General features: G+C 37.0%; 1 protein-coding gene and 1 long non-coding RNA gene across 2 annotated transcripts; one reads left to right on the forward strand and one right to left on the reverse strand.

The window, feature by feature from the left end:
- Positions 1–813: 813 nt before the first annotated feature.
- On the reverse strand, positions 814–7,128 carry LOC149791201 (uncharacterized). Its single transcript, XR_016423160.1, has 2 exons — positions 6,684–7,128; positions 814–5,001 (listed from the first exon to the last, which is right to left on the reverse strand). It is a non-coding gene; the product is annotated as an uncharacterized LOC149791201 (long non-coding RNA).
- A 5,380-nt stretch (positions 7,129–12,508) lies between these two features.
- LOC149791202 (large ribosomal subunit protein uL14) lies at positions 12,509–26,466 on the forward strand. Its single transcript, XM_089969674.1, has 5 exons — positions 12,509–12,576; positions 16,608–16,691; positions 20,130–20,258; positions 24,627–24,740; positions 26,344–26,466. Exons 1-5 carry the CDS (start codon positions 12,564–12,566, stop codon positions 26,424–26,426), a joined length of 423 nt encoding a protein of 140 aa, XP_089825800.1. The 5' UTR covers positions 12,509–12,563; the 3' UTR covers positions 26,427–26,466.
- Positions 26,467–27,682: the final 1,216 nt, after the last annotated feature.

Raw genomic sequence — 27,682 nt, forward strand, 5'->3', positions numbered from 1 at the left:
TGTTAGGACTGGTCGGCCTGGTATCAGGAGAATGTGACTGGGTGGGACATCATGCTACATGTCTGCGGCATGATGCCCCAGTGCTAGACATTACTATAAACTGCCACACTGCAGACATCGTAGCGATATGACTACAAAATTGTTAAAGCTACGTTAAAAATCCAAATCACACACACACACACACACACACACACACACACACACACTTATATAATATCACAAGCAATAGGGTTGGGGTGTTTATGTTTAAAGACAACAATATGAAGGGGACAAGAGAAATGATCAAGAAAAAATATTGAACAATACGTATAACAAAGCGAGTGAAAACAAATCTGTCGATCTAGTACGGGACATTGTGGTGGGGTACAGACACTTGAGAGAAATGTATGAATCTTAATTAATAAAACACAAGAGTAAGAGACCATCACAATCCGAGAATTCCAACCCTTCTCTGAAGACAACGACGGCCACGACAGACACCAGTCACTACTACCATTACAGTAGCATTAGAAGAACTTGGACACGAGGAAGGGATTTAAGAAAGTTAAAACCGATGTTGTCAATTCCATAAAAAATATTTTTCTTCGAAATACAAAGCCCCTTTTCAGGGTCATACAAACCTCTTTGAAAGAAAAAAATACCATTCACCGTTACCAAACAAAAAAAAAAATCCCAAAAAACAAATTCCTTCGCAGAAATGTATGTGAGTGTGTATGGAGAGAGATATCGTTGTAAGCGTGTATGGAGAGAGATATCGTTGTAAGTGTGTATGGAGAGATGTATCGTTGTAAGTGTGTATGGAGAGAGATATCGTTGCTGCTTAGCTCTTTATTTAATGTTAATGTAGGAAAATAAATGATTTCATGCACTACATGCAGGCGAATATTCGTGAGTGGGGCACCGAGTGGCCAAGTGGTCTAAGGCGATGGCCTTAATAGATTACTTACATATCACCTTTGTTCCTTTGGGTTCGACTTTCGGGCTCGGCCAATGTGGGTTCGTGAAAAAAGCATGCAAATAGTTTCCTGTTGGTCGGTATTTTTTCTCTGGGTTTTCCCGGGTTCTTCCTCTGTCTTATATACTGACCGCCGTGTAATGCCTATCATGTATTGAAAAAGGTGTTAAACCCACAACAACAACAACAACAACTTTCCTGAGTCCAGTGTGTTATGCACAATATCGCATTAAATAATTTCAGCAACAGGAAAACGATTGAGAATTATGTTTGTACCAATAACAAAAAGTTACACGTTTTGTACGGGAAAGAAACGATGTCGTATATGTCGTAAACTCGTCGAATTGGATTGTCAGTGTTTTAACCCAGATATACGATAACCCACCCGAGGAATTACTGAACAGGAAAAACCACAAAATGAAACGAGACCATCGTGTAGACATTTGAATATTCAAATGTTGCGTGGCCCATCACTCTTGCCAATCCTGTATTCAGGAACCTTTATTTCATCAATGTCGGAACTGGTCTCGATCCCTTGATGGAAGCGTCCGCAACTCCCAACGCATATAAAAGTCAAAACGGTACAGACAGATCGAACATGAGAACAAACTAGTCGTTATAACACCTCCTCAATCGTTTAAAATCTCCCGCCTTTGATATTGAGACAAGGTTTTGCGATGGTTACATTACTTGTGCCAAACGCAAGGCGAGTTGATACAACATTCTGGAAATGGCAGAGAAAATAAATTTGGATCTCATTCTGTGGATCGTTGGGATTTCAAACAACATTAATGATCGTTAGAAGCAGGGTCGTCCTGAAACCAGGTGGAAATGGAGCTTTAGTAGGTGTGATTACATGCCCGTATCTAGGATGGGATCCTACTGACGTAGCAATAAAAGCTAAATCTAACCCTAAATCCATATTATGCAACAAAGACGAGGGGGCAGTGAGTTCACACTCTACATTATCCTCTCCAAAATAGACCTGTTAAGGAAAACGCGTTACTGCATCTAGAATGCTCACGTACCCACGAAAACCTTGATCTCTATTCCCCTCTACTCCTTTGTTTTTAATGATCGCAGTCAAACCCGAATTAAAGCAGGTGTTTCCGAGTCTGATGGAAAAAAAAATGGAAAACCCATCCCAAAAGGGACTTCTATTGTTTCTTCGCCGAAATCTTCTGCTGTTACTTTAGCTGCAGTCTCCATCAAGGTGGTATTCCCTAAGAAGATTATGACAGGACATGCCTGATTCAAAGTTTACTGGATTCATCCAAACAAGAATTGCGGCCGTTGACATCATCTCGTAGTACCTAAAGTCACGACAATAAGTAGAAATCAATTCCTGTATAAAAGAAGAAGAGATGTACAAAATTCCCTTCAGTTTTTCTGCACAAAATGTCTTCATGTTAAAGTTCACGCTATCGAGGACATTCAGCGACGTATTCCAGGAAAGGAAGACATGATATCTCATCTGGTTTAACTAGTGATAGGGATGACTTGTCAGTACTTCCCAAAGACAATGCCCTTTTGCGGAAACAGATCCTTCAAAAAGCATTTAAAGAAACAGTGATTAGGATGGCATAATCATGTTCCTCCACAAATGGTGGAAAGAAAATTTTCAGTAAACAAAAGTGGTCATTTAACGTGAAGAATGTATTCCCATGCTGATATATTCGTTGTTAAAATCTTTTCTTCCCATGCCGATAGGTCCGTTGTTTAAGCCTCCTCTTGACATGCCGTTAGATCTGTTGTCAAAAACTCTTCTTCCCATGCCGATAGGTCCGGTGTTAAAAATCCACTTACCATGCCGATAGGTCCATTGTAAAAAGTCTGTCCTTCCTTGATATTAGGTCCGTTGTTAAAAGGTACTCTTTCCATGCCGATAGGTCCGTTGTTAAAAGGTACTCTTTCCATGCCGATAGGTCCGTTGTTAAAAGGTACTCTTTCCATGCCGATAGGTCCGTTGTTAAAAGGTACTCTTTCCATGCCGATAGGTCCGTGGTTAAAAGCCCCTCTTTCCTTGCTGATAGGTCCATTGTTAAAAGCTCCTCATCGCATGCCGATATGTCTGTTTTTAAACGCGCCTCTTCCCATGCCAATATGTCCGATGTTAAATGTTTGCTCTCTTTCTGGGATCGATTGCTGGACCGCTTTTAGGATGAGTCTTGAGTTGAACATTAAATGTAAACACCTTTCTGGAACGGCGTCACATTTGCTCGCCTAGATCTTATGGAAGGATGAAATTACCTTTAGTTTCTATAAAAAAAGTGGATGGAACTCATCCGTTGGTAAGAACAAAATAGAATCATTTGTGGAAGCATATAAAACAATCGTACTTATTTCTGTTAGTATTATTTATTTGTTTCTTTGTTTGTTGAAAAGAGTCAATGATGTATATCTACATGGTACAGAGGTCTGGACCAAATTCACACGCAGGAATTATTTTAGTATTTCTTATTTAGTGCGTTTGAAAAAATAAAGAGTCACTCATCTGCATCGAATGAAACGGCCCATCAAACAATGTAGGTATAGGGCCGCTTGAACTCAACTACATCAGTTTTAATTAGGATGTCTAACAACTTGAGTTTTCGCCTCATTACAAAATTTACATGCACATAATAAGGTCAAGTTTTGCTTTGGCTTAAAAGACTCTCCTTTGTGACAGTTGGATTCATTGGCTTAAAAGACACTCCTTTGTGACAGTTGGATTCATTGGCTTAAAAGACACTCCTTTGTGACAGTTGGATTCATTGGCTTAAAAGACACTCCTTTGTGACAGTTGGATTCATTGGCTTAAAAGACACTCCTTTGTGACAGTTGGATTCATGGGCATGAAAAACACTCTTTGAGTGACAATTGGATTCATTGGCTTGAAAGACACTCCTTTTCTGACAGTTGAACTCAACTGACTTAAAAGACACTTCATTTGTGACATTTGGAGGCATCGGCTTCAAAGACACTCCTTTTTGTGACAGTTGGTTGCATTCGCTTGAGAGACACTACTTTTGTGACAGTCATACTCAATTGGCTTGAAAAATACTCCTTTTGTAACAGCTGGAGGCATCGGCTTGAAAGACACTCCATTTGTGACAGCTGGAAATACTGGCATGAAAGACCCTCCTTTAGTGACAGTCAGACTCAAAAGGATCGAAATATATTCCTTTTGTGACATTTCCTTCGGCTTAAAAGACACTCCTTTGTGACAGTTGGATTAATCGGCTTCAAAGACACCCCTTTTGTGACAGTCGGATCCATCCGCGTGAGAGACACTACTTTTGTGTCAGTCGTACTCAAATGGCCTGAAAGATACTCCTTTTGTGACAGTTAGAGGCATCGACAAGAAAGACACCTCATTTGTGACAGTCAGAGGCATCGACAAGAAAGACACCTCATTTGTGACAGAGGCATCAGCTTGAAAGACACCTCATTTGTGACAGTTAGAGGTATCGACAAGAAAGACAACTCATTTGTGAAAGACACTTCTTTTGTGGAAAATGGATTCATCGGCTTGAAAGACATTCCTCTTGTGACAGTTGGATTCATCGGCTTCAAAGACACCTCATTTGTGACAGTTAGAGGCATCGACAAGAAAGACCATCCTTTTGTGACATTTGGATGCACTGGCTTGAAAGACACTCCCTTTCTGACAATTGGATTCATCGGTTTCAAAGACACCCCTTTTATGACAGTTGGATTCATCAGCTTAAAAGGCACTCCTTTTGTGACAGTCGGATCCATCCGCTTGAGAGACACTACATTTGTGAGAGTTGGATGCATCGGCTTGAAAGACACTACTTTTGTGACAATTAGACTCTGTTGGTTTGAAAGATACTCCTTTCATGGCAGTTGTGGCATCAGCTTGAAAGACACTTCATTTGTGACAGCTGGAAATACCGGCACGAAAGACCCTCCTTTTGTGGCAGTTGGATGCATCCGCTTGAAAGAAACTTCTGTTATTACATTTAAATTCATTTGCTTGAAAGACACTCATTTTGTGACAGCTAGATTCATACAGCGGCAGTAGAAGCGAAGAAGAACTTATTCTGGAATGATCAAATCATACAATATTGTAGTTGCTCTCATAACTATTTTTACAATTACAAAACTTATTTACATTTGAACTAATGATTTTTAAAAAATGCTCCACTCGGATAAAGGTTTTGTTAAAATAATAAAATATTTATTTAGTAATCATTTAGTTTTCTTAGTTTGAGATCAAAACACGATTTCAATTAAAAATGTATCCGAAAAAACATTTAAAATCTTATTTCCGGTATGTATTAATTTATGGTAAATGAAAATAGATTGAAAAGTGTAATAGATTAGAAAATAAAAACATACATGTACCTATCCAACGAGGACCTATTAAATGCCTTACTTAATTATTTTCATTAGGATCCCTAATTAATTCTCGATAATGGGGACCGGGATAGAATATAAGACTTACAATAATACATTTTACTATATAAAAAGTCCAAAGCACAACAAAAACAGCAACAACAAAAATTAAAGCATACCAAAACAACAACAACATAATACTGTAGATGAGCGTCATTGGTTTAAAAAAAAAAAAAAAAATTAAAAAAAAAAAAATACATAAATCAGTCTGTCTAGTTCCAGCTCTAGTAAATAAAGTACATCAATATTGAGAGTTGTAACGTCTTAAAAGTAACGTAGGCTTGTACTCTAGAAATAGAATGTGTGTGTGTTTATATATATATATATATATATATATATATATATATATATATATATATATATATATATATATATATATATATATATATCCTTGGCATCCTTGGCGTGAACTTGGACTATAGCTTCACCACACAAATTGCGTCCATACTGATGATAAGGTATCTAACAGATGTTTGTGGGTTATGTATTTGACCATTGCCTTTAATCAAAGCATTCTGGGTAAAACGTCCATCTTTTGTATGAACAATTAACGCTTCAAATCGCATTATTTTTTATTATAATTTGCGGCTTTATTTTATGTTGACGTGCAGCAATTCTTTTCACACAATTCGAATGATGTTGACTCACTGTACTCTGTACTAATACCTAAATAGAAGTCATCGGTTTAGTAACACTATGACTATATCCATTGTTCACACAGATATGTAGGGCCAGTTGTTAGATGCGGCCTTCAATGCGTATTGCTTTTTGTAAGCCCCACCCACTGTTCACCGACTTCGAACTCCACTGACCTGAAACCTTACACCTGTTTCCTTTGAACAATATAATAAAAATACATGTCGTTAGGTCATCATAACTTTGCATCAAATGGAGCAGGAATAGACGTGCCTCTAGGCTTTAAACACAAAAGTGATCATGAAGCTTAGTGGTCACATGGTTTTGATGAAAGAGACTGAGATTGATTTCGACACCCCTACATCAAGTTACGATTAGTTTAATTAACTTGACCTTTAAAAACACTACATAAAACAATTTTTTAAAAAAATCAAGGAAAGGATTATCGTACTTATTGCACAAAGAACCAGAATGTTTTGACCTAATTCTAGACTTAGGAAAAAGGACAGAAAACATTAAAAAAATAAAATAAAATGGAATACCAGTAAAATTATGCATGGAAAAACTAAAGCAATATATCAAAAGGAATGGTGTTGCGAAATAATGTACCAGAGTAACACTACTAATATTAATAATACACGCAAAGAGTTACAAAACGTTTACTAGGGGAAATATTGCAAAAATTGCTTACGTCCAACAACCACATGCCTGACTGTAGTTTTGATGCATTTGTAATGGGAAGGTTAGATGTTTGCTCCATTAAGGTCGATTGAGATTCCAGTTGTAGTATCCCCTATTCCGTCGTTCCTTGCGTGTGTTTTCTATATGTCCATTCCAGGTTAGATTCAATTGATAGCATCTCGAGTGATTCGACTGAGGGGGCAGGGGCCAGTTTTTATGCCCAAATTGAATGCCGCAATCACAAGCACTTTTCCTACATGATAATTGTGTGAAACAGTATACGTGTACTAAACAGGCTGATGCAGTTGAAAATAGTTTTAATCCAAGCCGTTTTTGATATATTCTAATTGCCCCGAACTCACGTGTTTACTGCCATGGGAGGCTATCTCTTCTTCCTAGCTGAACATTGGATTTTCACTATCTACATACTGCAGAATAACTTAGTACTAATATTAGTACCCTTACTCGTACCTCGTCGACAGGGTACTAACATGAGCATATACGTGTTAATGGAGCAAGCCAGGTGTGAATCACACCCGGCGCTCTTTTAGCCTAATAATAACACTTTAAACACATTCCTTGCATATAATCCAATAAATAGAGTAGTCCTCTTATTTAATACTGGAAGTATCGAAAATCATTGTAGAAATAGTTGTAAAATCTCGTTTACTTTTTTCAGCCAATATTTTCGTTTAGATCGTCCGCCATGTTATTTCAAATAATGATTACTTCCGTTCTCAGCCTCGTCTGTTTGTGTGCCATATTAGGACATTGACGCCATATTTGGAAATGTAAACAAATCGTAGTAAAAATTTGGCGCCGTTTGGGTCAGAAAATCTGCGCATTAAAAGTAAATACGGTTTATCGGCAACTTTGAAATTCAACCAAGAAGCGATTATTCGCACTTGATTGATAATAATATAGCGTAAAATATCCAAAATATGTTCTGGCAAGCCTTACGTAGAAAAGGGGTCACGGCGAGAGTCTCGCGTTGTCTGTCATGGTGGACAGGATAAGGTTAGAGTAACCATACCAATTTATTTTATCGTGTAAGGGCTTAATAAAGTCAAAATAAGCCAAACTTCTTTCACAACATGATTATACTTATGTAGTTGATTTCTACACTGTTTGTTTTTCTGACTTTAGTGATGATTTTTTTTTGCTCCATTACATGATATGGGATCAGTTCGTAGCCTCAACCACAACAAATCAAGTTGAGGCTACGACATCGTAGCTACAGAATAACTATGAAAGGTGTACATGCCTGACATCAGTTTCAAGAACAACACAAGCCTGAAACGCATAGTTCACAAATATATCCATATCTTTAATTAGTAAACAATAGGAGCTGAAAAAGTCATACCATAGCCTTAAGTTAAGAAATTTGTCAGGGGCCAATTTACGAAACTGGCCCTTGCCACCTGAATGCCTAGTCGACTTGTAGAGGTTAGCAGCTTCCCCAACACCGTGAGCGGCACATAACTTGAATGCCTAGTCGAGTTGTAGAGGTTAGCAGCTTCGCCAACACCGTGAGCGGCACATAACTTGAATGCCTAGTCGAGTTGTAGAGGTTAGCAGTTTCCCCAACATCGTGAGTGGCATATGACTTGCATGTCAGAAGATAGATAACATTTTTATTTCGACATCTTAACCTCTGTCTGAGAGTAAAGCTTAACCTCTGTCTGAGAGTAAAGCTAACTCTTGTCTTCGAACTTCTGAACGATTTGATCTTAGGCATACCATTTCAAATAAGGCAATGTTTTTCTGTGCAGAAGTAAGTGCCTGAATGTGTATTGTTGTTTTGTTTAAGATACCTTGGCACATACAAAATGGTCATTCAGATGTGTAGGTCTACGGTCCGCAACCATGGAAACTTCTTGATATATGCCCAAAAGACCATTGTCGGTTTTCTTGGTTTTGTATTTCAGGAGGGATCTTCTATCGATGAGTCTAGTTTAGTTAATAGTTCCTCACTGTAGCTCCTTCTGTATCGTCTCCTTCTGTATCGTTTCCTTCTGTATCGTCTCCTTCTGTATCGTCTCCTTCTATGATGCCCCATGAACTCTCCGAGTTTAATTTCAGAGACAGCCGGAGAAGAGCGTTTGACCGAAACGCACGTGCCATTTTAAATAGCGAGGTGTTCTTGTTGTTGTTACTATTGTTTTGGGGTTTAACTAAATTTTCTCAGCGCAAGATATCATGTGTATGGGGGTTAGTATAACTGGTAGAGGAAGAATCAGGGAAAACTTTGGGAAGAACCACCGACCCACGGGAAGCCATTGACAGCTTTCTTACATTTTCGCATTGCCGGAGTCAGAGACTCGAATCCCCGTGGACAGAGGTGTGACATCTTCGTTAGCCAAGGTTACGATGTGTTTAACTCCATCTACATGTTGGCGGATCGATTAGATATTTCGGTACTTCGGGTGTGTGAATTTCACTGGATATGGCGACAAGCCACCGTATCCAATCAAAATCAACCTGTTCAAATACTGTTCCAACAAGATTGAAACAAAGGAAGCACACATATGGAATGGATTCATAAATAAGCAAGTTTCCACTGCTTGTCCGTGTTTGAACAAATGCATTCTTTTTCTCAAATGCATCTGTAATGGCTTCTCTCTGGTACGTAGTAATACTTCCAGTGTTAAACTTACAAAACATCCTTCTGAAGTCAATTGCCTCCATCATTTTCGGCAGATGTATAAGGCACCGCTGTTAAGCGCTTTGGTTAGTTGGTCTAACATACGAAGGGAGGCAACTAATGTCCGTTTATAGCTTTGCTAGGTTTTAGTGATTATTCGTTGATTACGGGGAGTTGGTGTTTCGGAAGATCTTTATCAGACAAGGTAAGTAGCTGAAGTCAGACGTCATGGTGTACACTGTTCACGAGACTTTATTGTAGTATGACTTAGTCTCGTAACACGGAGTCTCTCTAATTTCTTAACATAAGGAACTCTCGGAATAATCTAATGTACGAATGTTGAGTAATTGGAGATAGGAATACTTCTTGATATTAGGTGATTCGGTCTATTCTGTTGTGCATGGTGTAAAGTATGAACCTTTTGCTTGGAAAGACTTACTGATGAGTCATGCAAATGTAAAACAAGAAAAGCCATGCAAGCGTGAAATTAGAGTTACGTAATGTGTGGAGAAGTACTGTAATGTTTGAGCGTTTAAGAACCCTTCAGTTGACAGCATTCTGGGTATAAACATCCACATCCCCGTACTCAAATCCTGTCAGAGTGAATGCTGTTATGTAAATTTAATCTGTATTGTGTGACTGACTTTATCTATAACTGAGGGAAATAATTTGGGCTTACCTGGCCAATGTAGGTTTTGGTAAACAACATATTACGTAGCTAATTTTTGTGTATGAGTGTCGATTATATATTAAGATTATTATTATTTGAAGGTAAACATATTTAAATGGATTTGATCTCAGGACAACAGTTTGTACTCTCTGAAACTCCTGCTTCACATGGTGTTTGTCATGTTGTTTCTTTTAAATACTAAAGTTATTGAAATAAACCTGATCTTATTTACAACTTGGAATGTTCTGGAAATTAACTTCATCATGGCCCTCATATTATATCTTGTGTTTTTACATAAGGGTGAAGTAAACAGAAATTCTTAACATCCACAAGTGGAATCAGTCTTTTAGTTGTCTTCAGATTTAATATAAGAGGATTTATTTAGTTAAATTATTCGCTGGAATTGCAGAGAGCTCAATAATACTTTCGGACTAAATCACTATTTTGGTATTATTTTGAATTCAGTTATAGAGATTTTAGATTATATCACTGTGCAGTGTCAAGACTGTTATCACATCAACACTATTCAAGACTATTGGTACAGCAAGATTGTAATTCGTTTGGATTACCACTGGAATTCGTTCGGAATGCTCTATAATTTTGGACCTGTGATAGAACTTGTAGGACTATTTGGGTTTTATTCACAACAGAGTATGTTCTTTAAAAATGTTCACTTTTTATTATAGGGAAATAAATTATTTGTCGAATTTTACTTAAATTGTTGTTTTCGTACTTTTTTGTTACTTAGTTTAAGACCACAGAGCCGTAAAAATGTTTTGGTATTTTCATGATTTTAGCAGTATCACTAAGAAATGTCTCTAAGTAAATTTCGCAGCTATAAAGGTTGTCGCAGTGACCTATTTTGTAGTTGATGTGCATGCATGTAGTTGCTTGTGTGCCCTTCTGCAATTATATTCTGATTCAGGTACATTTTTATTACGTTACATGAACACATGGACATTTTGCTTGTAGTAGATTAATGATATATCAATGATATACCATTTCAGTTATTTTGAGTTAAACAACTATGATACTCTCGTTTCAGTTATACGTAAGATGTGTTCTCGTTACATATAAATATGAATTCCATTCAAGAGTTTGTATTGGATACATTTTAATGCCTGCCAGCACGCTGTCGTGTCAAACAACTACGATACGTTACATGCTATGTATGTAATTATCTCATTATTCTAGATTATGTTCTTGCAGTGTGTGTGTGTTTGTGTGTGTGTGTGTGTGTGTGATTTGGACTTTTAGCGTAGCTTTAACAAATTTCAGTCATATCGTTACGATGTCTGCAGTGTGGTAATTTATAGTGATTTCTAGCAGGGGGGCATCATGCCACAGACATGTAGCATGATGTCCCACCCAATCATATAATCCGGATACCAGGCCGACCAGTCCTAACATTAACCTCTTAATTCTGAGCGCCTAACGAGGCAGCTGTTAGTACAGTTTTTTTTAATAAGTCTTTGGTATGACTCGGCCGGGGTTCGAAACCGCGACCTCCCGCATCCGAGTCGGACGCTGTAACCACTAGGCCACCTTGCAGTTTGTTATGCCACACCTGTTGAGTTGTCGATATCATGCTGAGTACGAGTTTATGTAATGGGATACGTCAAATTTTAATTACTTTATGCATTTCTTCATACACACGACCATATCTTGGCACACATATGTGCTGTATGTAGTATTTGTACGTATAGTTTGAATTATAACTTCCCTGAATGTCTTCGGTACGAGTCTTTAGATAACATCGGTATAAAAACTCATTATATCTATACTAGCCAGGGTTACAATCCAGAGAAGGGTTACATTTACGGCCTGGAACATGCAAAAATTAAACGAAGCGCTCTCCGCTTTACACCCCCACCCCCCGAGGATTAAATGGGCTAATGTGACGTTCGATAACTTTGATTAAGTTGTTCTTACATCAAAAATGTACACGGTATTTTCATCATTTCATTTTCAATTGATAGCCATATCGATTTAAAAATTAAATACAAAGATCCACACACTTGTCTCTACCGTGGAATTTGTTGCAGTGGAAGATTCTGTTATATTAAATGGCACGTGCAGCAACGTCCTTGCCTCGTTTGGGATATGGTGACGGTCATGTGTTAATTGGCTACGATTATGATTAATAATCACGGAAAGTACCTCGTTGATATCGCCACAATCTAAATAGGGTGCCATTAATTAAAGATAATCTTTTTTTCTGCGGAGGGGTTAAAAGGAAAAGAATACACTGGCAAAGCAGAGATATCTCGATGACTGTACCAAGGTCAAGCTTAATTTTAAGTTAATGTTACTTTACTTGACTTGAATTTAAAACGATTTTAAATTGCATTTGGCGAAGCTCATTAAATTTATCAAAGTACTGATTACTTACACATGTAATTGATTGTCGTATATTTCATGATTAATTTACGAAAGCGAGAAACACAACTATTTGTTCCGGATTTTTATTCTCTTATGATATTTCTGTTACATCTCATTCCTTCTATGAGTATGTTCGAGATTTAATTATACATCCTGTACCTGCGCATTTCCACTTCCTCTTTCAACTTTCCAAAATGTCTAAGAGAGGTGAATTTTTTATGTTACTTGAATTATCAACGAACATCTCCATATTCTTAGAGTATACTCTTCAAACATGAAACGCATACTTTACAAAAATAATATATCAATTAAATTATTGTAGGATCGCGGTTGACATTTGTTACGTAGAGTAAGAAATGCTGGTTGAAGTAACCATGGGTTGATACTGAAATGTGGTCGTTGACTATGTCAAAAATAGTATATCTCTTGTGACGCTTACAAATAACACTGATGGTGAATACAGCTTTAATGTATTTGATCTGAAAACTAGAAAGTTGAAGTTGGCCGTATCTTGCGTACGGTGTAGATTACAAGGGCACGAAGTTTATAAACAAATCCAAAAGAGGATATTGGTAACTTATGAAATCGCACGTGAAATTTTAAAAGGACAAATTTATGGCTCGTTTCTTTGTTTTGTTTTATTAAATTGTCTCGAGGTGATTGCGCATTGGAAGTAAGGCGTAGCTGGTATTCAGCACCATGCATCTAATAGGGTTCGGAAAATATAAAATAAAAAACTAAGGGCTTTTAAACATCCTTTTGTAAGTTCTATTATAATATGGATTAACACTGAGGAAGTTTGTTGGAGTTGTAGCCCTACATGTAAGACCTTGATGCTAATATTTATGTTCTGGGCGTCTAGGTCTTACTGCCTAAATCACTTCTGTGTAGCGTGTTCTGATGTCAACTAACTATAACGAAAGTTAAATTTTCAGGAATATGTCACAACTAGCAGCTAGTACCTATGCTTTTCTACAAAGTAAAGTCGTAATGTTTTAGTCTGACTTTACTTGCTCTGATGTCTTTTCTATAATCAGTTCAATAGTCCTACAGTGTAAGATACATCACCCGATATTTTTGTTCTGGAGAGTGATGGATCTTACTGCCTAAATAATGGCACAGTGTAGCATGTTTTGGTGTTGTCTAATAGTATAATGAAAGTAAAATTTTCAGAAATATCACACACAACTGGCAACCAGTAACAACGCTTTCCTACAAAGTAAAGTTACGTTTATGTCAGACTTTACTTACCCTGATGTCTTTTCTCTAATAAATTCAAATTCTTACAAAAGAAATGGACCTATTTTCAAGTTTCATTGGCCTACATTTCAGTTGGCTGGAAAGTGATGAAAGTCAGGAATGCCGAAATCGGGTTGAAATATTATTCTTTAACAAAATGAATAAAAAATATATTTTGCCTATTGGATCTGTAAAGCAACATTTCGTTTAGTTCAAGAAACATCAGCCACATGAACCTATTTAAACGTACTTCGGCATACCATGACTACCGTCCCATTGCAACACATTCAAATGTATGTCATGGAACATGAAAAGGCGTCGATTTGCTAGTGTCGTATTTTCACTCCGCCAGGATAAAGACAGCACAGTAAGTATATTAATTACACATATTAGTGGAAGTGTTTTGATATATGTTGCCAAATGTATGAGATATTTCTGAAACTTTGACTACTCGTTCTGATATCAACGACATTGGAACATGCTATACAAGGCTGTTATTTGGATAGTAAGACGTGGCACTAAAACAAAACCAACATGTGCTATGTCTTACATTGTAGGACTAATCAATTCAAATTCTCACAAAAGATGGACCTGTTTTCAAGTTTGCTTGGCCTACATTTTAGTCAGCTGAATTGCGATGGAAGCCGGGAATGGTGAAATTGGGTTAAGTTGAAATATACTTCTTAATTAAAAGAATAAAAATATATTCATTTTGAAGAAAGTGTTATGATAGCTTTTTTTTTGTTCAAGATTCTTATCATCCTTTTAACTGATTTAGTTATCCCTGGCTTCCATCACATTCCAGCCAACTGAAATGTATACCAACGTAACTTGAAAACATGTCCATTTTCTTGTTTGGGAATTTTAATTTAGTAGGAAAATGACCATCAGAGTAAAGTCTGACTAAAACATAACTAAAATGTGTAGAAAGCACGGATATGGGCTGCCAAGTGTGTGAGATATTCCTGAAAACTTTTCGTTCCAATGACAAAAAATATCAAAACATGCTATACAGTGCTGTTATTTGGGCAGTAAGATCTAGATGCCTAAAACAAAAATATCAGCATCGAGGTCTTACATGTAGGAATACTGGAGTTGGCTTTTTGTTAACTTTATAACCATCTGCAAAACGCTAGACTTGGTGGAAGCCCACATATACTTTTGATCATGATCAAGCTGTTAAATTTTTTTTTTGCTTTAGTTTTGTTGATTTTTCTGAAATTATACACTACAGAATTTAATTAGCGATTGGCGAGTTGTCCAAATGCTGTATTCATTGAGTAATATGTTTGATTATCCAGAAATTTGAACAAGATTCAGGAATTTGGTCTTGGACTAAGTGTGAAGCATTGAAAAATTGTGTCATGCATTGATTTGGAGGTTCCATTGTTATTTTTCATTGATGAAAAGTAATGATGTGATAAAGCCACTTTTTAATGGAGATGTACAGGGTCCAAGCTACGGGTGATTTATCCAGAATAGTTTGCACAGTCCATCATTTTGACTAGTCCTACAATGCAAGACATCTACCCAGATATTTATTGGTCAGTTTCTTACTGCCTAAATAAAAGGCGTTTGTGTAGTGTTGTCCTGTTCATCTGACTGGAACAAGAGGTAAAATTTTCAGGAACATCTTGCACAATTGGAAGCGCAAATTGGCAGTTTTCCACAAATTAGTCTAATGCTTCAGGCTGACTATACTTGCTCTATCTTTTCCCTGATGGATTCAAATTCTAACTTAAGCAAATGGAAGCATTTTCAACAGGTGAGATTCATTTAAGTTGGATGAAATGTATTAACCAAGGAATGCAAAAGTCTAAGTTAAGGTATGTCTCTTCAATGGATTGAGAAAAAATACTAATATTAAAGAATGTGATTAGATTCGTTTCGTTAAAGATACTTGTCATGCCTTTAACTAATTTCAGCATTCCAAACAACATATCAGGGTTGATAGCTTGCATTGTAGGAATATCATTTTTACCTAAAATGTTCCTTTTTCCTCACATTGATTTAACAAGCTTTTGGTACAGGATGAAGTGAAGCATTGTCATCTCTCTTTTAAAGGGGAATGTGGAAAGTTTGACGATTGTAACGGTCAGAATTACAGAATCTATCTACAGAATTTTGGTTGAAAATTCATTTGTTGAAAAAATGAGTCACAAATTAATCATTTGTTGCTCAGTCAGAAGCCAGTTGCAACTTGGTTTTTCTTCATCATTGATCTGGATTCACAAACATTTTTATCATTGAAGAAAAGTAAGATTACTTAAGCTTTGGAAATAATTGCCAGTTTGTGATTCTAACATAATTTTGTTGTACATCTTATGAAGCAAAATAATAATGATTGTAATAGCTGTATAAAGTTTTAAGAATATTTAATGAGTATTTAATCATCCATTGGTCCATAGTGCAGTCTTACTTTGAATTGAGATAACCCTACAGAAAGACGGTCCCTCTTAATCAGCTTTAATAACAATTTAGGAAAATTAAACTGGCCCCACAGGACAGGGTTGTCTGTATTAACTGGACTTTTCCAAAACCCATGGCTAAATTAACACTTCATTACAAAGTTTTAAGTGGCTGTTTCGAACATTATGAATTATTTGGCTGTACTGCACTACTTTTTGTCAAAGATTCCCTATTCATTTCTCCTAAATGATGTTGTCCATCATAGACCCCAATATTAATGCACCACCATAAAATATTTAGATTATCATGGCATTTATTTTATAAAAAGGATCTTGGATTAGCCAATTTTATAACTGTCCACCCAGCCGCTCTATGAATATTGTCCTTCCATGTGAGAGCTTGTGTAAGGTAAATTCCAAAGAATGTAAAGTCCCCATAGGTTGGATGGAGATGAATCGATTTGGAAGGATGCATTGTTTTAACTTAAGTTTTACTCTCTCACCCCCACCCACTTGCAATGATATATTGATTTCTTGATTGTTCTGAATTTTTGGGCAAACTTCTGAAACATTGTTTTACATGTATTTCAGGACGTGGTGGTACGTCGGGAGGAAAGTTCCGCATCTCACTTGCACTGCCCGTTGGAGCTATTATGAACTGTGCGGACAACACAGGTACAGAGTTCAGCATTTATTCTTGTCTATTTGCTTGTGGCTTGTAAAGATGTTGGTGACTTGTAGAATATTGTTTGTATCTAGCCCATTGAAATAAGACCTAAAAAAAGACCATGACATCAATTATTGATGCCATCTGGTTCATCCAATATCAACAAGAAATGAAAACATTCATTATAGCAAGTCTTGTAAAAAAAATTGACAGATATTGAAGATGTAGTCTTTTGTGTTTGAATGGGATTGCTAAGCATATTGGGGACTAAGGAGACTTATAATTTTTAGCTCTACTGGTTGTATACCTAAAAAGGTTATGGGATAGCCTGTTGTCCATTCTCTATCCGTTAACGCTACTTCTAAACTACTTGGAAGATTGCCATGAAACTTTCGCTATGTATTCATCCCAGGTTTTAGTTAGGCCTGAATGAAAATATTTGGGTATTTATTATGGTTGTCATTAAAATCTTGTCACGACTCCTGAGTGGAAGGTCATATCAACATGGGGTTTTCACTTAAAGAACTTACATGATGTCTGATTTGTCCTAAATGAAAATTGGTGTTTGTAATGAAACTTTACACCATAGCTTCTGGCATCCAACAGTTTAAGTTTGTATGCTTCACTACCAGTGTGGTTTGGCTATGTAGTGTTACCACCAATGTAGTTTGTAGAGTTACCATTACCCATCTGTCCCAACAAGTTTATAAATTTGGTCTTTTCATTGGTCAGTTGCAGGGTTGTTGCTGGCTTTAAAAAAGTTGTTGCCCAAAACATCGCCATACTCAATATTTTGTTGCCAATTTTTAAAAAAATAGCCATTTTTGTAATACAGTACTAATCGTTTATCTCGACATCCTCGGGACCAAGGTTTACACAGGGCAAGAAAAGATGCACAAAAGATTTTATTGAATGAAAAAGAGATAGACGAATTTATTTACATCTGAAAATAACTGAATTTGGCCTAGGATAAAAGAAAATGCATTTTGTCTTGCACATTTGGGGTAAAATACAGGGAGTAAGCTCTGATACACAAATTTAATAAGTAATTGACTTCAAAAACTAATTGACTCTGAGGTTTAGTAAATTGCAACAGTAAATCGACCTTTCTCTCACCACTTCAAGTTTAAGTGCACTGAAGTATTACTTGTTTGATGGAGTTATTCCAGATCAATTAAATTGAAGTTTTTAGAAACCAGTCTTCATCCTTGCTGGACTGCCTCCTACTTAGTAACCAAGTCGTGTAATATTGGTCCCTTTGGAATCGGCCCCACCACTATTCAATTAATACCTAATAACATCCATACATTTTCCCCGTCTTACATCCATCCATCTTGACCCAATACAACTTGGATGCTGATATGTTACAGTACCGACAAATGAAAAATTCTTTAGGAAATGAATGTACACCTCTCTCTTGATAACTTGCACACAACGGGGTCCACAAACATAGACCTCTCTATAAGCAAGGGCGTGAGTTACCAAGGGACCTCCAAAACTTAAAAAAATTCCACATAGACATCAAGAAAACTGCTTGGGGGTGGGTGGGAGGGAACTGGGCTGTTTAATGACTGAATCCTCGTTTTACAAATCACATCGATAATAATTGTTAATACTGCACTTTTTCTAATGAAGTTTGTTATTCTCTATAAATAACATTTATTTTCAAAATTTCCAACACATGAAAGATCCTTCCAACTAGCTTCAACAACCATCACGTGTTCGCGAAAACATTGTGAAGTACATCAGTGCTTTTTGTTTTGTTGATTAGTCTGGTTCCCGGAGTGGTATTAAATAGTATACTGCCAAAATGGAGTCAGAGTGGCAAGAACTAGACTTACTGTTGATAAACCACCAAACAAGATTCCTTTTTTTTTTTTTTTTAAATTAGCGACATTTATTTCATGAGACAATTGTCTTAATTGAAATTAAATTTTTGTATTGTTCAGTTAGTACAGTATTGATGTCATGATTTCATTGGAAATAACAGTGAAACTTCTTATCATCCTTGAGGATATCTCTAAGTGCCAGTTCAGGAATTCTCTGAAACTTGGGGGCCCCGAGACGCCGAGTGGTCTAAAGCGCTCTCTGTTGGATCACTGCCATCTCACCTCTGTCTGCATGGGTTCGAGTCTCGGATTCGGCTAATGTGGATATGTGAGAAAGCTTGCCAGTAGCTTCTCGTGGGTCGGTGGTTCTTTCCGGGGTTTTCTGGGTTCTTCCTCCACTGTTAATACTGGCCGCCATGTATAGCCTATCGTGTGCTGAAAAATGGCGTTAAACCATACAACAACAACTCTGAAACTCGCTTGCCCACAGTGGTCCATATCTGTGAAACCAAGCTCTTTATTCGTTTCACTTGGTTGCCTTGCTGTCTTTGATCACAGTTATGAATGAGTTGGTTAATTTAAGGTAGTTTGTTACATACACAATAACATTTAGAAGTGTTCGATTGATCAACTGAGGTGAGTTCACCCGACATACGACAAGGGCCGCTAGATTTCAAGTATGTAGGATTTGCATGACATTTAACTCTTCTTTTATTTCACTTCCTTTATTTGATTCAAAAGACATAAATAACCTGATAATACGAAATATGCAGGCTTTTAATTCAGTGCAACAATACAATAAATACTTCCACAAGTCAGTTGTCAAAACACGGCACTTAGTTAGGTTCTCAGAGAAACGCTTGTGGACATAGCGGTAGATTGACACATTTTACGTTTAAATACACATTGCATTTATGATCATTGCACTTGAGAGGAACTGCAAGATAGAATTAAAATTAAAACACAAATTTCACTTCATAAAAATGATTTAATTGGCATTTAAATATTAATGTACTGCCTACGTAAGTGACATTTTCAATGATCAAACCTTCCATGAATATCTACTAAGAATGTCGTTTGGAAAGAAAATGTAACCAATCTTATGACTTGTTATTAAAAGTTGATAATTTCAATAATAATTTCAAAATGTTGATTAAGTTTTCCAGGTCCTTTCTCCTGATTTTGACATAAAACAAGTGATATATCAATGTTTCAGTCACCAATTTTAATCGCAATTTTTTTCAATAGGGCTAAATATTGGGGGTATTTTGTGGTTTTGAAAAATGGGATCCACGCTTGACCCCCCCCCCGCAACAATATAAGAGGGTTTGCAAGTTATCAGGGCACGAGTTATTGAGGAAGTGGTGTAATCATAAAAGTTATATCTTTAATTTGTCATTAACATTATATTAGGTGTAAAATTGCCTCCTCTGGCAGTAAGGTGTAAAATTCCCTCTTCTTGTAGTAAGGTCTTAGATTTCCTGTTCTGGCAGTAAGGTGCCTTTTACGAAACATCAAAATGTTGTAATTACTATTTTTAAAAGAAAAAGATTTGACCGTGTCATGACTATTAAATAAGCCAATAGTTACATGCAAGAGTTAATTTTATTTTTTCAGGTGGCAAGAACATTTATGTTATTGCTGTCAATGGTATTAAGGGTCGTCTGAATCGACTGCCAGCAGCTGCTGTTGGAGACATGATTGTAGCAACTGTTAAGAAGGGAAAGCCCGAGTTGAGGAAGAAAGGTACTTAAGAGTCTTTGCTCACCTCTACAAAATACATGAGAGTAAGGTACTACCCTTAGTGTCCATGTTCACTCTTCTTAAACATGTACAGACTTGATGAATCTTAACCATTCTTTGTTCCTAGGTACTAGATAACAGTTTGGAATAAGTTTCACAGCACCTTTCCCTTGGGGTGGGTGCCATGTGGACTTCTGTGTAAAAACACGTACAGTGTGCGTTCTCGATTAAGGGTTCTATATTTAGTGCATGATCATCTAGGATACGAGAACCCTCTACGTACAGTTATACCTGGGATAACTAGTTGGTGTGAGGGTACACATGCTGAGAGTACCACCCTTTTAACCAATGTCACTGACTGATATATCAAGCTTAACTCCATGTTCCCAGTACTTTCACAGGTCTTAATTTTTTTTAACCCTTTAGGTTGCTATGTTGGAAGTACAAACAGATATTCGGAATGTATATTGCAAAGAAAATACAATAGGTTTATTGTACTGGGGCATTGCAAAAAGATTAAGAAAGAAAGAAATGGCAAATAAATAAGACATTTGTGGTTTGTTTGCACAGAAGTAATGCAAATGTACAGATGGATTCAGTAGAAAGTAGTTTAAGAGTTCCAGATATTGTCAAAGCATCACATTGGTTTCTCAGAAAGAAGAATTTTGTTTCTTTAATAAATGTATACCATTGCCTCTGTTAATTTGTAGGACAAAAATCTTGCATGCCTCTCCATTGTTTTTCTGGATCTGTACAGTGCACAGATAGCATATTAGTAAAGTAGATGCAAGGAACCAGTCTACTCTGATGGCCACCGTCATCATGGTCATCATCATTCCTCTTTGTTCCCGTAACTGTCATGATCTTGATCTTTATCTGTTTTGCCTCCCTCCAGGGACATATGGATGGTCTTAAGTTCAATGTCCAGGTTTTTTTGGCCAAAAAGTTGTGGATGGTCGTCCTCTTTTGTTTTTGTCTTGTGTGTTCCAATCCAGGGCATAGTCTCTCCATACTAACCAGCAAACTATACATTTCTCGGAAGTCCTAACCTGCTAAACATATATTTATGTGGAGTCTTATTCTGACCACCGTTAGAGCGTCCGCCTCAGATGTGGGAGGTCGTGGGTTCTATCCCCAGCCGAGTCATACCAAAGACTTACAAAAATGGTACTAAGAGCTGCCTCGCTTGGTGCTCAGCATTAAGAGGTTAGTGTTAGGACTGGTCGGCCTGGTGTCTGGATAATGTGGCTGTGTGGGACATCATGCTACGTGTCTGCGGCATGATGCCTCAGTGCTAGACATCACTTTAAACTGCCACACTGCAGACATCGTAGCAGTGGATGGTACCACATCTTTTCATATGCCACGGAAGATAGAGACTTCTAAAATTTGAAAAGGTTTAAACTCTCGCCACCTTGTCACTGGCATTTGTATCAGATTGGATTTTTTCTAATATCGTTTTATTGCATCATTGCTGCAAAACAAGAGGTTGTTTTTTACTAACTGTTCTTTACATGGAGTAACAGAAGATGCACCTATTTACATGTCTTCACTTTTCTGAACAACTGATTTCTAAAGTACATTGATTAGTTGTTGTGATAAGCAGACATGTAGATTGAAGTGATTAGTAGACATGTACACCTGCTGCTAATAGATTGAAGTATTTTGAATACTGTGACATAGGATGGTGACATTGAATTTGGAATGGTTACTTTGGTGTAGAATAATGACACTGGACAACAAATTTTTACAAAAGTCATGTTACTGAAATAAAATTAGTCAATTCTTATCAATTTTTATGTGCTGAACACGAATATGACAGTCAAATTGCAAAATTGGCTCTAGTTTTTTTGTAATCTGCAAGAAATTAATGTTTACATAACGAAATGCATTCCAATAGTAAAAGGTCAACTGTAATAGCCTACCTATAAAAAATCAAGTCATTGACTACATCTTAGATTTCTTCGCCTGTCTCTTGTACAGCTGTTCGGGAGCATCTCTGAGGAGTGTCCAGCAGTAGTCAGCCAGCATTGTAGTGGACCATTTTCCCTGGTATCTTTGTTCCATTGTTGCGATATCTTGATGAAAACGTTCGCCGTGTTCATCACTAACAATACCACAGTTGCTAGGAAAGAAATCCAAATGGGAATGAAGGAAGTGAATCTTTAGAGACATATTGCAGCCAAGTTTCTTATACTTCATCAACATGTCTTCTACTAGTTCCTTATAGTTTTCTGCCCTAACATTTCCGAGGAAGTTTGTAGAAACTAGGCGAAAAGCATTCCATGCTTGTTTCGCGTCACCTTCCAGCAAGTTGTTGAACCGGTCATCTTTGAAAAGCTCTCGAATCTGAGGACCCACAAAAACTCCCTCTTTAATCTTTGCTTCGCTGAGTCGAGGGAATTTTTCATGCAGGTATCGGAATGCTGGCAAAGTCCGGTCAATGGCTTTCACGAAGTTCTTCATCAAACCTAGTTTGATGTGAAGGGGTGGTAGCAAGATTTTCTGAGCCTCAACCAGAGCTGGGTGTTGGATATTCTTCTCTCCAATGGCTACATTCTGCCTGTGAGTCCATTCCTTCCTCATGTAGTGCGTTTCCCTTGCTCGGCTATCCCACTCGCATAAGAAACACATGTATTTTGTATATCCTTGCTGCAGTCCCATTAAAAGGGCAACTACCTTCAAATCACCACAGAGGTGCCAGCTGTACTTGTTATACTCAATGGAATTCAGTAGCTGCCTTAAGTTATCGTATGTCTCTTTCATGTGGACAGCATACGCTACTGGAATAGATGGAAGAATGTTTCCATTGTGCAAAAGCACAGCCTTGAGACTCAGTTTCGAAGAGTCCACAAATAGTCTCCATTCTTGTGGGTCATGAGTGATTTTTAAAGCATTCATGAGGCCCTCAATATCGGAACAGAATATCAGATTACTTTCCTTTCTGAAGAAAGGCTCCAATTGCTGGTGGCGCTTTCGATATGCAGTAATTGTGACATCTTCTTCTAGAAGATTCCATTGTTGGAGTCTTGATCCTAGCAATTCTGCCTTGTTCTTTGATAAGTCCAAATCACGAATCAGGTCATTTAGTTCTTCCTGTGTTATTCTGTGTGGGGTTGATGATGCACCACAGTGAAAATCTGGATCACTGCATGCTGATGGACCAGGAGAAGAACAGGTCGACTCACCTTTGTCTTCGTCAGATGAATCAAGAGAATATTCTGCTGGAGGTTCTGGAATAGGAAGTCCCTCACCATGTGGAACTGGTCTCAATGCAGACGGAATGTTTGGGTAGACTATTCTCGACTTCTTTTGCTTCGTTATTCCGCCGGAAAGAGGAGGAACCAAGCAGAAGTAACAGTCATTTAGGTGGTTGCTTGGCTCTCTCCACACCATTGGGACTGCAAACGGCATTGATGACCTTTTGCAATTCAACCACTGTGAAAGCTGTGTTGTACATGTAGCACAGCATATATGCGGAGCCCAAGGCTTGTCTTGGTCACCAACCTTGCATCCGAAGTAAAGATGATATGCCTTCTTCACTTGAGAATTGATACTTTTCTTCTGGTTGGCAAATGTCACTTCCCCACAAATATAGCAAAAATTGTCCGCGGTATTAACACACTTTTGAGGCATTACTGTTCTTTATTGTACGTAAATGGATAAAATAATAAGTTTTATGTAACAGTAGCTTGAACTGTCTCGCACAACGTCTAAAATATTTTAAATGCTGAACCTATCTGATTGGGCTTTATATAGTACACTGCTTACGTCAGCTTCAGCAGCCGCCTGGCATTAGTATAATAGGCCTACACATGTATAGTACACTGCTGACGTCAACTTACTTCAGCAGCCGCATGGCATTAGTATTGCATTGCATCAGAAAATGATGCAATCAACTGTGGATGATGTGAGCATGATGGTATTATGCAATGTTACATCATTATTCCGGATGTTGCTGCAGTCCTACTGGAGAAATTTACACAGTGAAACATAGAAAATGAGGTATATGAATATCTTCAAAACAAGAGCCAATACAAATTTTTCACGGTTATATTCGTGTTCGGCACACCAAAATACTACAGATTAGGGCCTTTTCAAGTCAGTAATGATTTCACTGTTGACCAGTGTGATTCATCCTTTGATAGATTTAGATCCATGGAAGAGGGGAAACCAAGTTTAATAAATAATAGAGAATGAGTTTCAGGTAAGGATACTTTGGTGAATGCTTCAAATGTAGCATATTCCTGTAATTATATATGTCTTTTTTTAATCTTATATGTGTTGTCTAATGTTGTAATGTGCTTAGAGCTTCTAAAGATTAGGCGCTATACAAAGTCCTCATTATTATTATTATTATTATTATTCCAGTAATGCCAGCTGTAGTGGTGAGGCAACGAAAACCGATACGGAGGAAAGATGGCACTTTCATATACTTTGAAGATAATGCAGGGGTCATTGTCAACATTAAAGGTGAAATGAAAGGTATGTGATAAATCCAGAGTTGTTAGAACCTTGGCTATTAGGACAAGTTGTGTGAAGGTACCTGAAATGCCAGTACATGTAATTTAAACCAGTTTTACCATTATGGCAAGTTGTAAGTACCTGAACTGCAAGTAATACAAACCAGTTTTTGCTCTCCTGATCATAAGATAAAACCAGGTTGATGGTATGGTTCTAGACCTATTTGTGAAGATTTGTTTCTACCATTGTAAAACCACTATTTTATTTTGAAACATTGGTTTTTCAAGGACATAAATGAGATCTTGCATCTGATTGACTGAATTTTCGTCAGCAATCTAGAAGTCATATTTTTTAAATCCAGTATTGTTCAGGGTTAGGATATGCAGTTATATTGACATAATCTTGGATTGGTTTGATATTTAGGCAATCTTGAATCTTGATAGTTTGTCAACACTTCGGAAGTCATAATTCTGATCTAATTCAATCAAACATGGAATGTTTCTTGTGCCTCTGTGATCTTATTATGAGTGCCACTGTGATCTTGGACGAGTTGGATAAGGAGCTAGATCCATGCATATTAATGAGGTGTCTGAGATTGTTACCACGATCAAGAAATCAAAAGAATTTATGTAATCTAGGTTGTTTAAATTATACAAATGTTGGAAGTGTTGTAAAGTACCTTTTCATTGCAAATTTGTGTACTTTGACAGCATGTAAAACATTCAGAATTTATTAGTTTTACAATTTTACATGTAAAAAGTCGCATTTCCATGGACCCGTGGATTGAAAATTGGGTGCAAATCTGAATGTCTTGGCTGATTTTGAATTTGTTGCAGAAAAGGATTTTGGCTTGCACAGTCTTGTGTTATTTTATGAAATAAAAGATCTTTCCAACATTTTCAGTTTGTATACTTTCTTGTTTTCATCCCAACTGACATATCTCTGTTATTTTAAAGGTGTAACTAAAGTCTTAGCCATTATTTCTGCAATGTACTGCTAACTTTTAAATGAAAATGAAAGAGACAAGGGTAAAATATATTTTGCATTTTTAATAATGGAAGCCATGTGAATAAATTCCAGGTTTGCAGTTTACGTTGACCCTTGTTTTGCATGATGGATAATTGACTCTGCTGTCTGTTCATCAACCTGATCACCACACCTAAGAACTGACCAATCCATTGTCAGCAAAGATTCCTAATAAGAAATAAATATCTGCTAACATCATGACACTTGGACAACTGATCTTAGTTTAGTTTAATATATAATAAATAAATAAATCCAATTTTGAATTTTATAACATGGTTGCAAGTTCTGACATACTTCACAATGTCATAGACACAAGCTTCACAAATCAGAATGAACATGTTAGTCAAGTAGTACAGCATAAAGGTATGATAGGGTAAATTAGACAAAAAAGAGAAGATAATCATAGCACTTTATAGCTTTATAATCAGATTAACACATTTTTTTAAAAATTACATTATAGCTGCTTAAAAATTGAGAATGTTCTTTACATTGTCACTGATGAGTGTCTAAAAATTTATGTTCCTTTAGAATTCTAGCAATTATTGAAGATTCCACTTGACAACATTCATAGCTGTAATAATTGTATTATTTTTTCTAGGTTCTGCCATTACTGGACCTGTTGCAAAAGAGTGTGCAGATTTGTGGCCCCGTATTGCTTCTAATGCTAGCTCTATCTCGTGAAGTAACAAAGACTGAAAGGAAATAAAAAAATTTGCACAAATATTGTCATTGTTTTATTAGCTTGCCTGTACAAAGTAGATTAATTCCATACCACTGATTTCAGTTGTTTGCGATTTTCTTCAGTGAGGTTAACAGTGTACAAGAAGTTTTATTTCATTGCCACTGCTGCCAGTTACAGTGATTTTATCGCCATTAAACATGGTTTGGGTAGTCCTTGATCAACGCCATATAATTTAGGAAAAGTAGGTCATTGTACTTTTTGTCCCATCATTTCATTCAAAATCAATTAGGGATGTTAAGTTAGGCCCTGCCTGTCCAGTTTTTGTTTCTGCACAACTCCCATTGTTATTGCATTTGAACCATGTTCGGTGTGCAGCATTATTTTGATTTGGCCATTGTCCTCGCTCAGCAGAGTTATATCCCCTGATTGTCAGAGGTGCTCTTATCTTTTTTTTTTTTATAGAGTAATTCCCCTGATTATTATTAGGTTTCAGTGAAATTATAATGAAATTTTTTTGCAGAGTTTATCCATGTTTGGTTGTATAGCGTAATTTTAGTCCCTGATTCTTTGGGTAGGGTGTGGCATCAATTTATTTAACAAACAATAAATCTTATAAATGGATGACCACTATGCCTGTGATGATGGTTTGATACCAATAAGAACTTAATTGAGTTTTATTGTATTCTGTGTCATCATTTAGCCGCCTTTTGTTTCTGAAGCTTCCTTCCCTTGTTACCATTGGATTTTAGCCAATTTTGATACGCAGTTAAGAGTTGAATGTCAGCATTGTTTGATGTTGCAATCATTGGTTGTCAGACCAAGTCACTTATTTCATTTCCACAAACAAAATCCCTTGATTTATTGGGGACAGTTACGTTTTTGGGAGGTTATTAAAGTTTCCGAGCCCATCTGCCATGATGTCAAGTGAGAATATGGCTTCATCCTGCATCTTTTGCGTGTTGTGTCGTTTGTTGTGCATCTTTGGACAAATTCAATTTTAAGCTTATTTTCCAAAGCCACTTTGTCCAGTTTTGATTAAATTTGGCAGATAGCATCCTAGCATGGTTTATATTTTGTCCTTTGATGATCTGCTATCAAATATTGCCACCATTACGAACAACCTTTTAATGATTTTCCATACCAAACACTGCTATGCACGTAGGTGGCCAAGTTGTCTAAGGCGATTGTTTTTACATACATCCCACCTCGGAGTGGGTTCAGGTCCCATTCTCAGCCAACATGCGTATGTGAGTTG

This window comes from Sinohyriopsis cumingii, chromosome 9, assembly GCF_028554795.1.
Source record: "Sinohyriopsis cumingii isolate HCF-2022 chromosome 9, ASM2855479v2, whole genome shotgun sequence".
NCBI lineage: Eukaryota > Metazoa > Mollusca > Bivalvia > Unionida > Unionidae > Sinohyriopsis > Sinohyriopsis cumingii.

Coding starts and splice junctions, on each gene's coding strand:
- LOC149791202 (XM_089969674.1), top strand. Junction 20,259..24,626: donor GCCCGAGTTGAGGAAGAAAG/GTACTTAAGAGT, acceptor TTATTATTCCAG/TAATGCCAGCTGTAGTGGTG. Junction 24,741..26,343: donor CATTAAAGGTGAAATGAAAG/GTATGTGATAAA, acceptor TATTTTTTCTAG/GTTCTGCCATTACTGGACCT.